The sequence below is a fragment of the Exserohilum turcica genome (genome assembly GCF_000359705.1).
Source record: "Exserohilum turcica Et28A unplaced genomic scaffold SETTUscaffold_2, whole genome shotgun sequence".
NCBI classification, from domain to species: Eukaryota; Fungi; Ascomycota; class Dothideomycetes; order Pleosporales; family Pleosporaceae; genus Exserohilum; species Exserohilum turcicum.
The window spans coordinates 3,097,339-3,113,775 of NW_007360025.1; the positions used below are offsets into that span (position 1 = coordinate 3,097,339).

Here is a 16,437-nt window from a genome sequence, read left to right on the forward strand (position 1 = left end):
ATGCTGGCTTAGCGGTTCTTGAACAAGGTCTTTACGCTCGGCGTACGCTGTGAAAGACACGATGTGACGAATACGATATCAGGACGTCGAATAGATAATTCATATTTATCTACATATATGCTCTTACTCGTGCGTGTGGTTCGGTCGCATGTACCAGGCGTGACGAATAATGTCGGAAAGAGTCCTTTGCTGTAGAGAGAGAGGGAAAAGAAGAGATTTAGATGAGTACTTATTGATTGAGAAAAAGTTTGCCTTGAACGCGCACTGCACTGCATGTACGACATACCTCTCGTCGCTATGTGGCATACATATGTTTCGTTATCCACGTAGCCATATCAAGCGGTGAAAACACGAAAGAAGGGAAAGGAAAGAAGGCTGCTTTCTTCCAATCTTTGGTTCCATACAGACATAGACCCGGTCCAAATCTCTCACACGCACAACTCCACAAAGAAGCAACACCAAGCTAGATGGATCAAAACGAGCACTACCGTCCTCTTACATGCTATTCTCTTTCCAGCCATCTACTCACGACACGACCCAATCAACACCAAGTCTACTCGCTGTCAGGCAAATCACTCAAGACTCTCTTGTCGCTCCCCGTGACCGTCTGCCCCTTTGCCTTTGCAAAGTTGGCACTGCGTTCATGCGCCGGGTTTGGGGAGTAAAACTCGTCGATGATGGGGTGGATCATGACTGTTTGTTTGGAAATAGTGAGGGTGCTATTGGTAGGGACTGTGACCCAGTTATCTGCAATGCCAGTATTGTTAGTTTGATATGAGGGCATAGAGAGAATAGGGAGGTTGTGAAGAACATGAGCGCATAGAGAGAGAAGGATACATACCGCGTTCAAATGTCAAGGGCTCGCTGGCTACAAGCACAATGTCGGAACCCTTGTCCCTCCTCTCCATGACGTAGTCTCGCTCTCTCTCTTCATCGTCACTACTGCGCGACGCTTGGTCTGAGCTCTGGAGTTCTTTCCAGCTTGTCCCGCTGCTGAAGAACAAGCTCGCTGCCTCATCTGTCCGGGAACTGACGTATCGGGAACAGACTACGCTGACGCCGTCGGTAACGGCAAAGTTGAGTAGACTCCTGCTATCTTCTTCGCCAACGCCTTGCTCGCCGACAACAGCCTTGATGAACCCGTTGATGCGCTCGATGGTTTTGAGGAGCGCTTTGCGGAGCACAGTGTGCCCGAAGCCAATGCCGGGCTCAACATCCTTGTCAGGCGAAATACCCGCTCTGTCCAGGGAGTCGAGAAACGTAGCAAATGCCCATTCGCTGTCTGTCGATCCCCCCACCACGTTGAACCACTTCTCGTCGAGACTCATGGCCAGCCGTCGCTTGATATGTCTCCACGCTCCGATTCCGCCGTTGTGCATGAACATGATGCTCTTGTAGCTGAAAGGGTGGCAGTTGCTGTCGCTGAGGTTGCCCTCGGTGGTGGCGCGCACATGGGCGAAGATGAGCGACGAAGTGGTTTTGGAGGCGATGCGGGAGAGGTTGATGCAGTTCCATGCGGGGATCGTAGAGGTGAATACACATGGAGTAGGACCTAGCGAGGGCGAGGTGTAGTAGCCTATACCGAACCCGTCGCCATTGTGTGGACGGCGTCGGTCCTAGGGTGGTGTTAGCTGGCCATGGGCGTCACCCGGCGCAATGCGAAGAGGACGTACGAGACGTAGGCGCGAATCAAACGACTGTGTGAGAATGGAGTGGGTTGGATTAAGAATAAGCTCAGAGAGAAGTATCTCGTCTTTGCCTTTGTAGACCTGTGCGCGTTAGTGGGAGGCTTGCTGGGACATGTTGGGTGAGGCTTGCCATGAATCTACACATGCTGGGCGACTGTGCGAGTGAAGCAGCCTGGATATGTTGGAGCCTGGGGTATAAATTGAGTGAATCAGCTATGATATTCCAGCAGCAGCCGTTTGTTGAACAGTGGTGCGTTGGCTGTGAGATCAGGGCGGTGTGTTCGCGATGATTGCGCCATCGGCGCTGGACATTGGACAAGACATGATTCGGGGTCGCGTCGTGTTGGCAGGAAGATGCGCAAGAGAGCCTGATGACAAGACTCTAGCGTGCAACCCCAGGACATGCGACAAGGCGATCACCGAGCAATGCAGACTAGGAAAAGAGGCTCCCGGCCTAGGGGAGACGCGCGCTGGGGGGGCGCGCATGTCGCCGGCGGGGTGCTCACGGCCGGCCTCGCCCCAATGACGCACATGTGCTCAATCAGTCAATCAGTCATCACACAACACTTCCACACGCATGGGCAAACCAAATGCAGCGGCGGAATAAATTCAGCTATCTGGCCGGCGCGGCTGAACTGAGAAGATCTTTCGCCCTCGCACCCAAATCGTGTAGAGCGCCCACCCATTCCAGAGCAGACCGCCCAGTCCAAACCATTCCGAGCTTCAGACCGATAGAGCTACGCAAACACACAACGCCAGGGATATGATGCGGATGGGAAAATTGGGAGGGTTACAAGACGGTGTATCTTTTGAGGCTTCATAGAAATCATGGCGAGGTGAAGGTTGGGAAAACGTGGAAACATTGCCAAGGAAACATACAGTAGTCCTCGCAATCATGGCTCTTCCATGCATGCATGTCATGCATCATATCATTGTATGATCTCTGAATTCGCCCAGGGCACTGCTACCACCTCCAGGCGCGCTTTCGTGGCTGCCCAGGGTGACGGACGAAGCGCTGCACAGCAGGCGATGCAGCGTTTCAACAATATCGCGACGAGTCGCGAGACGCGAGACGCGCTTTACATGTCCATAGAGTCCCCGCCGTTGGCAAAGTTGAAGTTTTGTTGTTGCTGCTGGCCAGCCGCGCCGAAACCAAAGTGACCCTCCTGGTTGACCTGAGGTCCGGCCTCGCCCATGTTCTCGGCCTCGCCCTCCTCGTCCGAGAAATACTTCTCGATGATGTTGTATGCCTTCATGTAGATTTCCTCGTTGGCGTTGTTCTGGCACTCGTGAATCTTCTCCATGCCGCCAACTTCTTCGATGAAGAGAGCATAGCGGTTGATGGGCTCGCCACCAGCACCGCCTTCGCTGGCCTCCTTGTCCATCTCTCCGACCTTGAGAATGTTCTCTAGGCCGTCGAGAGCAACCTGGATGATCTTGTTGTCGGGGCACGCGAGCAAATCGCACAGCGGCTTGATGCAGCCGCTCTGGACGAGGTAGCGGATCTGAGCCGGCTTCTGCAGACCGCCGCTGGTGGCGTTGGAGATGGCCCAGCAAGCCTCCTTTCGCGTCTTGAAGTCACCGTTCTGGAGCAGGTGGATCAGAGGAGGGATGATGTTGGCCTCAATGACGGCCTGGATCTGGGTAGAGTTGCCGGCGGTGATGTTGGAGATGGTCCAGCAGGCCTCCTTGCGGATGCCGTCCTTGGTGGAGCTCAGCAGCGACAGCAGCGCGGGGAGCGCACCGCAGTTGATAATGACCTGCGTCTGCACATCGTCACCAGTAACAATGTTGCCGACAGAGCGCAGGGCAGGCGTCTGGACCGAGGTCGAGGCGTGCATGAGCAGCTCGACCAGGCGGCGGGGGATGCCGGCCTCGATGACGGCCTGGATCTTATCATTGGAGCCATCCGACAGATATGAAATGGCCCAGCAGGCGTCAATGAGCACCTCGTCGTCGAGCGAGTAGACGAGCTTGGCCAGGACGGGGAGGGCGGGCTGGATCTGTCACAGCGTTAGGGCGAGCCGCAGGCATGTGGGGCCGGAGACAGAACTCACAGTTTGCCAGTCGGGCTGCGGCGTCTTGCCACGGCAGAAATTGCTCAGGGTCCATGTGGCATTGCGCAGCATGCTCAGCTTGCGGCTGTCGCCCAGCAGGGCCAGCAGCGGGCGGAGAGCGCCGGCTTGCAGCACAAAGTCGCGGCATGCGGGGCTATCTCCGGCGATGTTGCCCAGAGCCCACACGGCCTGCTCGCGCACGTCGGGCTCGTGGCTGCTGAGCAGCTCGACAAAGATGGGCACCGCGCCCGCCTCGATGACGACCTGTGTCTGCTGCGCCGAGCCCGAGGCGATGTTGGTGAGGGCCCAGGCCGCCTCGAATTGTACCAGTGTATGGGGCGAGCGCAGGAACTCGACAAAGCGGCTCACGACGCCCGTCTCGATGACGCGCTCAATGGGCGGGTTGCGCTCCTTGGACAGCAGCTTGCGGAACTTGGTCGTGGCCTGGATTTGCTCGTCGATCTGGTCCGAGAAGACGCCCTTGACCATCTGGGGGAGCTCTTCGTTGAGCTGCGGCACCGCGTCAGCCTCCACGTCCCTCACGGGCGAGCCTGCTGCAGGCCACGAGGGGGGCAAAGCAGGGCATGGTGGGGTATACGGACCTGGCTCTCGATGTTGCCACCCTCATCGTCGCTGTCGGGGGCAGCGCCCAGCGCGGCTCCGGGCTGGTCTCGTCCTGCAATACCACGGCGTTTGGCAAGGTTCTCCTCGCGCTTCGCCCGGCGGATCTCCACCTGTTGCTCTTCACGGCGGCGGCGGAGTTCGTCTGGCTTGAACGCGCTCTTGGCCTTGAACGTCGTGCGGCGGTGCTCGGGGATGTACTTGTCGGCCATTTTCTGCGACGACTCGATGTGACGGGCAGGGTGTTGAGTCGGACAAGTGCTGGGTGCGTCGGGGGGTTTGTTTGGGAAGGGGAGTGGTAAACTTTCCAACTAGAGGGGTGATTTTGAAAGCGGAAGCGGCGAAGCGGTCCTGGCGCTAGCAGCAGCTGGTCTTGGCTCGCCCGAGCCCTACGCCCAAGCAACCACCACGACGCGTCCTCCCATGCCTCTCACCCGGCAGCTCCATCCACGCAGCCACCCAGCAGCCGCCCGCCGCCTGCACGAGAATGCGTCCATGCAACACACACACACACACACACACACCATCCACACCCGCCGGCCCAGGAAATCTGCCTGTCTCTCGCACAATCGCCGCCGACCTGGTTTGCATGTGCCTGCTCGTTCGTCGTTCGCTGACGGCCTAACTACGCGCTAGCCGCTTTCGGCCCACGCAGCAACCATGCAGCTGCCCACTGGCTTTACCGCCATCAAGGACGCAACCAGCGTGGGCGACGCGGTCAATCTCATCGGCGTCCTGGTCAGCTACAACGGGCCCCGGTCGTCCAAGGGATCCGACCATGCTCTTGACTTTACCATACAAGACGACTTCTCATCCGGCTCGGTCGGTGGCCAGTCGAGCATCAGCGGGCGCATGTTCAAGCCACCCAACAAGTTTCCCAAGATATCGGGGCCCGGTGATGTCGTGATTGTCCGCAGGGTCAAGCTGAGCGAGTGGATGGGACGCATGGAATGTCTCGGTGCCAAATACGACTCAACCATGACTGTCTTCCCCAGCAGCATGATTCCTGTTCCCGATCTCAGCCACGCTTTCCAAGCCGGCAGCCAGAAGCTTCCCTGTGACTCCACTCCGATGGCTCCGTCGCCCACGATTCCTGAGCAAATGGCTGTCATAAGCCTGAAGCATGCGTCTTCGGGTTCCAAACAACAGGTGCAGCAGCATGCTGCAACGGCTGTATCCAAGTCCAGGACTGCACGAAGAGACACCCTGATCAAGGACCTGCGTTTCGACGTCTTTGCCGATATCCGGGCGTATGTTGTCAATGTCTACCGCTACCCAATGGGCGGCCAGGTCGACCTGAAGGTTACCGACTACACTGAGAATGAGCACATGTTCTATTACGCGGATCCGGAGACGGAAGACGGACTTGTTGCAGATAGAAGCTGGAAAGGGCCGTATGGATACTTGACTCTCAGCGTGACCCTGTACGAAGAGAATGCAAACTGGGCGCAAGAAAACATCTTACCTGGCGACTATGTGTACATCCGAAATATGAGACCCAAACTCTCCGCCAGAAACAAGCTTGAGGGCGTGGTACACCAAGACAGAGTGCATACATCCCAAGTTGACATACGCCGTTTGCAGAGCGCGCCTGACATTGCGGAAATCGACAAACGCCGAGAAGAATATGAAAGGAAACGTGGAAGTAAGACGGCGTTTGAGAAGTTACGGAGCGAACCCAAGAAGCTCTCCGCCAAAGCATCACACAGCAAGAGAGCGGCCAAAAGAGAACGGCTGCGGGCAGAAAAGGAAGCCGAACTAGAGGAGCTTGCAAAGCAGGCCCAGGAGTGGGAGTTGTCCCGCACCGGTGTCAATCCCAATGGTAAGATATGCAGGCACCATTGCCCTCCCACCCGTACTAACTCTGCAAAGTTCGAAGCGCTCATGTCGACATGAAAACTTCTACAGTCTCTGAAATCATACAAAACACGCATCTTCGCATGCGCACCCCGGAGAAATATAACGAATACAGGGTTCCTTTTGTGAATTGCCGGTACCGCTCTCGTGTTCGCGTGGTCGACGTGTTTCCTCCCGAACTGGACCAGTTTGCGCACTCCTTGAACGATCCAAACTGGACGAAGCACCCGAGAAGCAACGCGACCAACAGCACGGGCTCAAAAGAGCGCTGGGAATGGGGGTTTGTGCTCCTGCTCGAAGACGCGCAAGCACCTCGGGACGGCACCTCGGAGAAGCTGCGCGTCGTTGTAAATAACAGCTCAGCACAATATCTGCTGAGAATGAATGCTCAAGAGTAAGACACATTAGCTCACTGCTAACGACAGCATGGCTGACAAGCTCACAGCCTCAAGAAACATCCCAAAGCACTCAAACAACTCGAGAGAAAGCTCTTTATCCTCTGGGGCAACATGATGGAGCTCAAAACGGAGCTGAGAGCAAAAGGATCCGATCTTCCGTTGCCGCGCGGCGACAATCGTTTGCAGAACAAGCCGTTTGACACATGCATAGAAGAGTACGGCTGCGAGGTACCCGTCACGCCTGAGCATCCGTTTGGATATCAGCGCATGCACAAACTCGCGCTGACGACCATTAATATGGACTGATGTATTGTTTTACATTGCGCTAGCTAATAGTCAGGAAGCGACACTGTTGTAACGCCACTGGATGCATCGCTTCCGGCCCGTACCCTTGCATTCGCGTCGACTTTTCATTGGTCTAGGAACTGCAACATGGTCAACAGCCACTGGCTTGCACGAGCAGACCGGACGAGGGCATTGTTGAGGCGCCGCATAGTACCCTTGGATCACATTTGCAGAGTCACTGACTAGGTGACCTGCATACTTAGCTGCAGGGACTTCGCCGCTTGACTTTACTGGCAAAGAAGACGCGTACTAGCTCGTATTAGTAACTGAACCGACTAAGAGGACTATACGGAGTCTCCAGTATGACAGGCCAATCCCCCCCCCGTTTCACTCGAGTCTCGCGGATCCTCGGGTTATTTCTAGATGTCTGGGTTCGCAAGGCGCGGAAGGGCTAAAATGGCGTTTACCAAGATTGCGTGATTCAACGTGCTTGTAGCGAAAAATGACCGAACCTCGTGCCTTCCTTCAACAATTGAAATCGACTTCCGTACATCTTCCAGACTTTGCAGACTATCTTTCCCGGCTTTCCAATACAATATACCGGCGGATACGGACCAAATCGGCAAGAAAGAGAAGTATAGAGGCAGAGCCCACCAAGTATGTTGCTGTTTCCATTACATCACCTCGGTACCACAAAGTACATGCAGGAAAAAGAAACCGCTAACATATTGCAAAGAAAATTTGAAGGCAGAAATGGAGCGTCTAGGGCCCACGATAGCTCTTCCTGCAAAAGCACTAGATATGAAAGAGCCTGCTGTCAAGGTTGCGGCGCTTGCACCTACACCGCTTGTCAGCAGCAACTCGCGCGCATTGCGCAGCGCCTATCTTCTACACCCAGATCGCATAACGGGAGATTTTGACGCACATCGTTTCGAAGCCGCAGCACATGGCCAACTTGTCTGCCGCGACATTTCGACGTGTAGCGCCAATCCGGCTCTTTCACCTACGACGCCAGACTCTCGTTCTGAGGTAGCAGATGAAGGGAGGAGTCGCTCGGACCTACTCATTTCTTCGCCATACAACAAGCCAAATCACTATCTAGATCTGACGTCTCCCTCTCTCCCGCTGCAATCGGTGCTCTTGGCCCTGGCACTCACAGCGCTACAACCCGTGGTGCCTACGTACGCCACGGCGCCGTACACAGCAGCACTGAACCTCGACGCCGTGCTAGACGTGTTGCGAGCGCTTGCTAGAAGCGAAGGCGTGCAATGGCAGGAGGCGAAATTCTATGTCGTTGTTTTTCGGAGCAGACTCAAAGAGCGCATCGACAACGACTATTTATACAAGCTGGACGAGGAGAGCCATGCAGAGGCTTGTGCGTCGGGCGGTTTGCTAAAGTATTGGTTTGGAAAGAGCGATGCTGAAAGGAGAAATCTGGCTACCTGTATGTGTGAATGATGATTGAGTAACAGGTTGTGGTTGCTGAAGAAAACGACCAAGCTGACTTTGCGGAATAGGTTTCTGGCATAGCAGGGAAGATGCGTATAGAGGTGGGCTAGGGCCGTGGCATAAGAAGGCGAGGGCGGCTGGAAGGGAGTTGTATGAGAACATTACGTTTAGTACACACTGGTTTACAGTGCTTGATGAGGTAAAGGGCTACAAGTTTGAGGACTACTAGCGATGAGTATTTCAGACATGGTGTGGCGTTGGAGAGGTAATGACGGCTGCCAGAGGATGGGTTTGGAATATAGAATAGAATGATAAATAGGAATGGAATGCGTGACAGTGAATGGTGCGATGAACAGCTTTGAATTGCCCAGATGTTCTATACCATGCCCTATTGTACAATGCATACCTGGCATGCAAAGCTCCCGATCCGCCGAATGGCGTCGTTCCACATCCCCGTTCGCATGCAATGTATCGTCTATGGTCGGATGATACGGAGGCCGTCTTTCGAAGGTGCTGAAGCTCGCTTGAAGGACTATTGCCGCTGTTAGGACACCTCTTGCTCAATTTACATGTATAGTGGAGGAAAACTGACGTTGTCGCACTCTTCCCATGCCCTTCCAGCGCCGAAACCGAGACCGACGAATGCGGGCCATGCGCGTCGCTTGAAGAGGAGGACAGAGAAGACGACACCGAATGAGACGCCGAGGCCGGAACGGATGAGCATCGAAGAGAGGCAGCGGTCCCACTGTCATCGTGTGTTAGCGACCTTGTCCAAAATCGACCCTGTGTCGCTTATCTGCGTGTTGTATCGGATGGAGCGGGCATCGGAGTCGCGTGAGGGCATGATGCCCCGCCACCACACACGACAGCGTCTTCGCCCGTGTCCAAAAGTCTCCGTATCGAGTCGGATCTTCGCCAATGGCTCATCACGAGGCTGTTTCGGGAGTAGTACCTTTTCGTTGAGCAGCGCCTCGCTCATAGGACGTGTGGTACGCGAGATGGACGCAACGGGCTGGGGGTTGTTTTCGGCCATGGCAGCGGTAATTTCGAGTGCAATTGATGGATGCAACGGCGCACTCGGTGTGCTGAGAGTGATCGGGAGCGGCTCGACGTGGTGTTGATGGTCTCTTTCGCGGGAGCTGGCAGCGGAACTTTGACGTCGCCGGCCCTTGGCAGGAACGACCAGGGTGGCGTGGCCCGTGCCCAACTTTTTTCGAGATACCAGCAGCTTGCTCTGCGACGCTTCTCCCTCCAGCTTTCGCAACGGAAACGGGTGACGAGGTGACGGGATGGTGCCCGCTCAGCCAGTAATTAGAGCCCTGGGGGAATGCAGAACATGGAGCTAACAAGGAACAAGGCCTCGAAGAACGATCGTGCGTCGACACGCCCGCGGTTGCAAGCCGTCAACCAAGACTTTTCCGACCTCGACGAACAGATTCGCCAAGTTGCGCATATCATAGGGCTTCCTGACATCTGGAGCGGCACTAGGGAGCAGGATACGAGGGCTGAAATCACACGGCGACTCGTGCACGCGAGAGCAGAATGGGTTTTGCGCTGGATCCTCGACAAATTGAAAGACGACGCGGAGACGGGGCGCACAACGCGTGCCAATGTGGGCGCATGGCAGCTCTTGGAATGGATGATACAGGTCCTGCCTGTTTCGAGAAGCGCGCCTCACCTGCGCGACGCGAGTTTTCCGAGCATCCTGGAGAGGACGCTTGTTGAGAACTTTGACAGGGAGCCCACACCGCAACCGCCACCCGCTACTGGCGATGTGCATATGAAAGATGACTCCGAGTCGAGCGCGACCGTCCGGGAAGAGACTAAACCTTCGAGGAAACGAAAACGCGGCACCGCCAGCCCACCTGCGAAGCCGGCACCACCCGATCCGATCAATCTCAGCAATCTTTTCCGCGTCGTGAAATCGGGCGTAGCATCCATATCGAATCTGGCTGCAGGGAACAAGGGCGATGACACTACCCAGGCTGAGCTCATGAAGATGGTTTTGAGGACGGACAGCGCGCAAGCTTCGCGCATCCTCAGATTTTGGCTCACCGGTGTTTACCGCATCCTGAGCACCGCTTCGAAGAACGGTAAGCTGGACGGCGACTGGGCTGACCACATCGACCTCTCCCTTGCCTATGGAATGTGGGAGCTGCGAACTGTCGACACCAACGACGAGAGCGGAGCTTCCGCCGAGGAGTTTAATACGGAGTGCCTTATTCCTGCACTGGTACTCCTCGCACACCTCAAAAGCTTACGAAATGAAGCTTCCTCAAAGGCACCTCATGCGGTTAGCCGTGCGATCGCGGCGCTGTATAAATTGCTGACGAGACATCTGCTTGCGCCCTCCAGGGCAGCTTTCTTCGGCGAAATCAGTGTCGGCGGACCTTCCAGCGACGCCACAAAGTCGCGAGACGCAACAGGCTTGGCTAGTAGCCTAGAGCCTCTACGCGCGAAGCTTCTCCAGGCTACGCAAATTGAGGATGCTGGCGAGGCTCTGCCCATCGAGCTTGTATCGCTATTCGATGCAGTCCCGCACTTGCTGGATCTGACCATTCGTGTATCCCCGTCCCGGACGCCAAAAAACAGAGCCATGGAGAAGCCCTGGTTGCAGGCTGTGTTCTCTACACTCGCCGAATGCGCGGGATGCTCGTTGACCACTCCACCAGAGTTCATCACGCGCCAAACCGCCGTCGCCGCGCTTAGTGCTGCTTTGCGTGTGCTCAAAGTACACGAAGTAAGCCTCAGCCCGGATCTCGTCAAAGCAACCTTCTGGCACCATTGCGGGGTGAAGTACCCGGAGCGTCAAGAGAAAGAAGTGCATTGGTTGCTGATCGCATCTTTGATTGAGCTTGATCCTTCGGTTTTTGTCATTGGATCCAAGTCCGGTAACAAAGGAACAACCGAAGATCAAACTGAACTCGTCGAATTCGTCTTTGAACGGATATCAGCCGTGGAGTTGAGCGGCAATGGTTTTCTAGATGAGAAGCAGATGGATGTTGAAAGCACTGGAAGTCAAATGGGCAGAAGCGCAATGCTGCAGAGAGTCGTCATCCCTCTCATGTCTGCGTTTGTACGGAGTCGCAATTTGCTAGGCTTCATTCGCAGATGGGATGGTCAGTTGACCAAGAGCTTCAGGCACGGTAAGCGCAAAGCTCTCAAAGAGGGCCAAGATATCCTCTGGCAGGATCGCGCTCTGTACACTGCTTTGGCAGAAGCCTTTGAGCAGTCCTTGACGCAAGGCCAGATCACAACTCTCATTCAAGAGCATCAAGTGCGATTGGCGAATCTAAAGGAGGCCATTGAAACAGCTTCCAAAGAAGACGTGAAAGTCAAGAAGCTCGCAGCTTATAAAAACGCAGCAAGCAGCGCGGTCCTTCTTCCGGCCTTTCTCCAATCGATCCGATCCGACAACACCATCGAGGCGCTTAAGCCAGACCTTCGCGCATTGTTCCTCACATATGCCACCTGGGTCCAGGATGATAACTACAGCCTTTACACGCAACTTCATCTCTCTTGGTTCACATTGTGCCAACTATTCACCGAGCTGTGGCCGATCCAGATGCACGCATCCTCTAAGACACAGCGTGAGCTCTTACATCCATTGCTCAAGCAAGCGATCAAAGACGTTTCTTCAGGACGCAAAGAAACAAGAAGACGTGTGGATACGTCTGCGCGAGCGGCTGCTATGCTTTTCTGGCTCAACACATGCGATCGCATGCAAACCGTCCCTGGCTCGGAAGATGTGATCCGTAATGGCCTAAGCCAAGTCATGGAAAACCTCTCTCCCAAGCAACTGGGACATGAGGAGCACGGGAAAATGATGGAAGTATTATGTGCCTTCTTCGTCAATCTACTGGAACCCCTGGATGAAGATGCTTGCCGTAGTGCGATATATGGTATCTTATCTAGACTCCCGAGTCTTGGAAAGACGGTCAGCGATCTCATCTGCAAATCGCTTTCCGAGTCCATCGCTGAAGGCGGAAGTTCGTCGACGCAGAGCGCTTACTGTGCAGCTCTTCTGACAGCTCTTGGAAAGCATGCCGAGGGCAACATCTACCCAGCAGCCACCGAAGCCATTCTTCACATCCATCCTTCAGCACTTTCCCGCGAACAAAGACGATCGATACTGGACCGTACAACCGAGCTCCTGAACTCTGGACGAACCAACGCAGTCGCGCTGTTGAGTGTCATGGCGCACCTCCAACAGGTACCGAATGCGTCAGCAAGGGTCTCTACTGATGCTAGCGTTATTTTTGATGTCGCAGAGCAACTACATCAGCAACACTCCGAAACTGATACAGCGCTGCAGCTGCTGAGGGAGCTTGTTCGAAGGACATTGGACCACATCCTGCCGAATCAGAACCAGGCACAAAACAAGGAGTTCTTCATTGAGTTCACGGGAAAGCTTCTTTCCATCACCAAAGCCACTGACCAATGCTCGCTAGCGAGGTTGTCGATCCTTCGAGCAACTTCATCAGCCCAGAAACAAAGCACGCTACTACACATTGAGCGTTATGTCGATCTGTTGAAGAAGTTGATGGGCAGTCCGGACATCACTACGTTACAAGGATCCTTGGATGCTTTCAGCGACCTGTCGATACCTGCACTGAAAGAAGCCAAACTATTCGACGGTATGCAAAATTGGCTGCGCACATGGGTCAAGGATGCTGTGGAGCTCGACGGGTACGTGGATGCTGATGTCCGGATTCCGCCTGAGGTCGTCGAATATGTCGCGCGTGTATTCAACTTGGTCACAAAGTTTGAGCTTTACTCCGACGCGACATGGCTAGTACGACTGGCGCTTACGCTCGTAAGAGGAAGTCCGGTGCCGGTGCAGGATGCAGTGTACGCTACCCTGAGAGAAGTCCTCAGCCTCAAGCCTTTCCAGGAGAAGTTGGATTTGATTCCGACATTGACTCTTGATCAAAGGCCGCCAAACACTGCCGCCTCCTATCGCATCCTCAACGACCTCATCGCGTCGATGGACAACAAGCTCGAGTCTAACACTGAGCTGAGGCAAAGGCAGCTCGCGTTGTTGCCGAGGCTCTGTGCCTTGCTTGCCGAATGTCCTGACTATGAGTCTCTCAACGCCCTGCTCGATTGCATCGACACCATCTTGAACGAAAAGCCTTCGTTTGCTTCACAGCACAGCATTGAGTGCGCTTTCAGCGTCCTTGTCAAGCTCACTTCGCGAAGCGGTCCTGCACTTCCTCCCCAGCATGCGCCGGAAATCTTTTCCAGGCTTTGCCACACCAGCCGCCTCATCCTGCTTGTACATCGAGGTCGCCTTGGTGGACGTTTCCACCTCTTGTTGCCGCTCTTACAGGGCCTCTTATTCTGCCTGTTCATCCCGAATGCCAGTCGCAGCGGCGCTCCCCCCTCGTGGTTGCGAACTACGGTCGCCACCGAGCCTGTACGACTCACTGCTGTCAACGCCTCCCAATTGACACGGGTCCTCTCCACGCTTTGCAACCCACCACAATCTTCTATCACGAAAGCACATCAGCATCATCAATCTCGCAAATCCAAAGACCTCAACGACCCGATTAAAGCAGCGCGTGAGAAAGCGAGCAACTTGTTATACCCTCTGCTCGCATCATTCTGTCGCTTCCAGCTCAACGGAAGATTGGATCCGAGCGTGCGAGAGAAGCTGATGCCAGGCATCTGGGAAGTGGTGGGCACAGCGAGCTTGCATAGAGAGAGTCTGGATGCCATGTTTGCGGGCTTAGGTAGGAGTGAGAGGGATGTTTGGAAGGGATTATGGGAGGACTGGGAAGGAGTCCACGGACGGAGGCAAATCGTTGGCCATGGGGAGTGAACAGCACCAACTGGTGAATTTCTGCTCGTTAACTAATGGCCTGCCTGGACTGGCGCTGTATGATCAATCATTGTAGAAAGCGTACACGTTGCAAATACAAATACAATTGCTGTCGATCAGTTTGCTTTCACTTTGTTATCCCCACACTCTTATCGTTTTGCCATTCACTTCATCGTGCTTGTCGAATATAACAGGATCTACGTCATTTCGCGCCTGATCGTGCGCCTTCACTCTTCACCGCTGGTATTTGAGCTGCCTTGTCCCCTTGAACAGTTGCGCTCTTTACTCGATACATCTCTACCGCGACTGCTCAACCGCTCGCAACCATCTAACAATGTCGACATCGCCTTCACCGTCGCCTGGGCCAACAACCCCACCACCATTACAACAACAACAAAACATCCGAATCTCCACAGCCCCAGAAAAATACCTCTACGCATCCCAAAACGAGGCAAAATCGCCCACCAGCAGCAGTATATGTCTGTGCAACACGCCCCGCCACGAAACCTACCTGCAACCCCTCATCTCGTGCGCCGCACACTGCAAACCGCGCTTCTTCCACCTGCGCTGCGTGGGCCTGACCCAGCGCCCGCTATCCGGTACCCCGTGGCTGTGTCCGCAGTGCGCGCCAAACACGACTGAGCTGCAGCGCTCAGCACAGCGTGTGGTCTGTGTGTGCGACACCCCGCCGTATATCACCGGGCCCGTGGTGCGGTGTGCACGTGACACGTGTAGTGTGGGGTTGTTCCATTGGGCTTGTGCGGGGTATCCTGGGGATGAGGGGGAGTGGATATGCGGGGTATGTGTGGAGTTGGAGGCGCAGAGGAGGGGGAAAAAGGAGGTGGAAGGGGGTGAAAATAGGGGTAATAGGGGTGATAGGGGTGAAGGTGATGACAAAGAGGAAGAAGACCAGAACGAAACCGACGCGTTATCTGTTCTCAGTGCTGAGAAACTACTTCAGGAGGCTGGCTTTCTGGATGCGGAAAAAGAAAATATGGTACAAGATCATGGAGATGGAAACAACCCGATGCATGGACAAGAACCAGAGGAATCACACCTGGAACGACGGAAAAGCCCAACTTGCAAGATGTCGCAGCCACAAGCCTCACTTCTAACAGAGCACGGTCGAGATCTGTCTTGCCCCGCTTCCGCTGCCCCTATTTCGACTCCTACCTCGACATCTACACCCCACGAAGGACATAAAACACCATACTATCCATCCTACTGTATCTGCGGGACACCTGAAACACGGGAAATGATTGCGTGTCATGGGGCGCAGTGCAGCGGTAAATGGTTCCATTATGAATGTGTGGGGATGACGGCTGAGATTGTGCCTGGAGGAAAGTGGGTTTGCGAGGGGTGTGCTGGTAGTAAAGTGTAGGTATAAAGGGTGGAAACAATGAAATGGAGAATGATGGCGAGTAGGAAGGGGAAGATGAGTGGTATAGTGGGGTCTAGCGGGGTGGGTGTATTGGACTGTGTGACTGATGGGGACAATGCAGGGGTAATGGGAGATTCAGCTTGGGGTTCTTTCGGGTCATCGTTTGATCAACTTTCATTGCCTTGTACACTAGTGTAACAGGCTCCCTGTAATGGCACAGGCAAGACTACTTAGGTCGGTAACAGCAGTAGAGTCACTGAAAGGCTTATAGGAGTGCGTTAGACATTAGATTAGCCCTAATTTAAGTAGCTACCTATAGGCCTTTGATAAAAGGATATCAAAAATCCATAGAACTATTTATTAGGTATATCTTTTATATATAATTCTTAGTAAAGTGAAAAAGAGAATAATTATGACTTCTAATAAAGATAAAAAACTTAAATAGGCTTTTAATTTTAACTAAGTATAACGTATTCCACCACCGAGAGTGCCACCCCACCGAGTGTGCCACTTTTTCTTGGCATCGCGAACATCACATATGAAAACTTGAATTACTCTACACTAGCTATAGATGCTTCGTACGACTCACTTGCATCTAACATAGAATCTTCTTCTACATCTTTTTGGCACGTACGGGCGTTATGGCCCACTCTCCCACAGATTCCACAGTGCCGTTGACCTGGCTGGGCCTTTTCTTGACTACCCCCACCACGCGCTTTCTTTGATATTATACGACTAGTAGAAGCACTTTCAGCTGCCTGCGATGCTCCTGCACCAAATTCTAGTGTCCCGCCTGTCTGAATCCGCTTTCTTTTACGCCCTCGCGCTTTGTTACCTCTGCTAGTTGCTCTTCAAGCTCTCGTACGCGGGCCTTCAT

General features: G+C 54.2%; 7 protein-coding genes across 7 annotated transcripts; 4 read left to right on the forward strand and 3 right to left on the reverse strand.

The window, feature by feature from the left end:
- Positions 1–238: 238 nt before the first annotated feature.
- Positions 239–1,833, reverse strand: SETTUDRAFT_171550 (uncharacterized protein; the record flags this gene model as incomplete). Its single annotated transcript, XM_008027609.1, has 4 exons — positions 239–747; positions 842–1,616; positions 1,674–1,769; positions 1,819–1,833. The coding sequence occupies 4 exons, from the start codon at positions 1,831–1,833 to the stop codon at positions 554–556; spliced, it is 1,080 nt and encodes a 359-aa protein (XP_008025800.1). The 3' UTR covers positions 239–553.
- Positions 1,834–2,284: 451 nt separating this feature from the next.
- On the reverse strand, positions 2,285–4,632 carry SETTUDRAFT_163337 (uncharacterized protein). Its single transcript, XM_008027610.1, has 3 exons — positions 4,348–4,632; positions 3,746–4,255; positions 2,285–3,691 (listed from the first exon to the last, which is right to left on the reverse strand). The coding sequence occupies exons 1-3, from the start codon at positions 4,576–4,578 to the stop codon at positions 2,768–2,770; spliced, it is 1,665 nt and encodes a 554-aa protein (XP_008025801.1). The 5' UTR covers positions 4,579–4,632; the 3' UTR covers positions 2,285–2,767.
- Positions 4,633–4,887: 255 nt separating this feature from the next.
- SETTUDRAFT_163338 (uncharacterized protein) lies at positions 4,888–7,286 on the forward strand. The gene is made up of 3 exons (XM_008027611.1): positions 4,888–6,188; positions 6,239–6,617; positions 6,669–7,286. The coding sequence occupies exons 1-3, from the start codon at positions 5,027–5,029 to the stop codon at positions 6,925–6,927; spliced, it is 1,800 nt and encodes a 599-aa protein (XP_008025802.1). The 5' UTR covers positions 4,888–5,026; the 3' UTR covers positions 6,928–7,286.
- A 122-nt stretch (positions 7,287–7,408) lies between these two features.
- On the forward strand, positions 7,409–8,584 carry SETTUDRAFT_31649 (uncharacterized protein; the record flags this gene model as incomplete). The annotated part of the gene is made up of 3 exons (XM_008026891.1): positions 7,409–7,563; positions 7,614–8,350; positions 8,424–8,584. 3 exons carry the CDS (start codon positions 7,409–7,411, stop codon positions 8,582–8,584), a joined length of 1,053 nt encoding a protein of 350 aa, XP_008025082.1.
- Positions 8,585–8,830: 246 nt separating this feature from the next.
- SETTUDRAFT_89018 (uncharacterized protein) lies at positions 8,831–9,388 on the reverse strand (the record flags this gene model as incomplete). The annotated part of the gene is made up of 3 exons (XM_008027612.1): positions 8,831–8,887; positions 8,948–9,100; positions 9,308–9,388. The coding sequence occupies 3 exons, from the start codon at positions 9,386–9,388 to the stop codon at positions 8,831–8,833; spliced, it is 291 nt and encodes a 96-aa protein (XP_008025803.1).
- Positions 9,389–9,691: 303 nt separating this feature from the next.
- SETTUDRAFT_41733 (uncharacterized protein) lies at positions 9,692–14,179 on the forward strand (the record flags this gene model as incomplete). The annotated part of the gene is made up of 1 exon (XM_008026954.1): positions 9,692–14,179. The coding sequence occupies one exon, from the start codon at positions 9,692–9,694 to the stop codon at positions 14,177–14,179; it is 4,488 nt and encodes a 1,495-aa protein (XP_008025145.1).
- Positions 14,180–14,513: 334 nt separating this feature from the next.
- On the forward strand, positions 14,514–15,560 carry SETTUDRAFT_31651 (uncharacterized protein; the record flags this gene model as incomplete). The annotated part of the gene is made up of 1 exon (XM_008026892.1): positions 14,514–15,560. The coding sequence occupies one exon, from the start codon at positions 14,514–14,516 to the stop codon at positions 15,558–15,560; it is 1,047 nt and encodes a 348-aa protein (XP_008025083.1).
- Between the last annotated feature and the right edge of the window lie 877 nt (positions 15,561–16,437).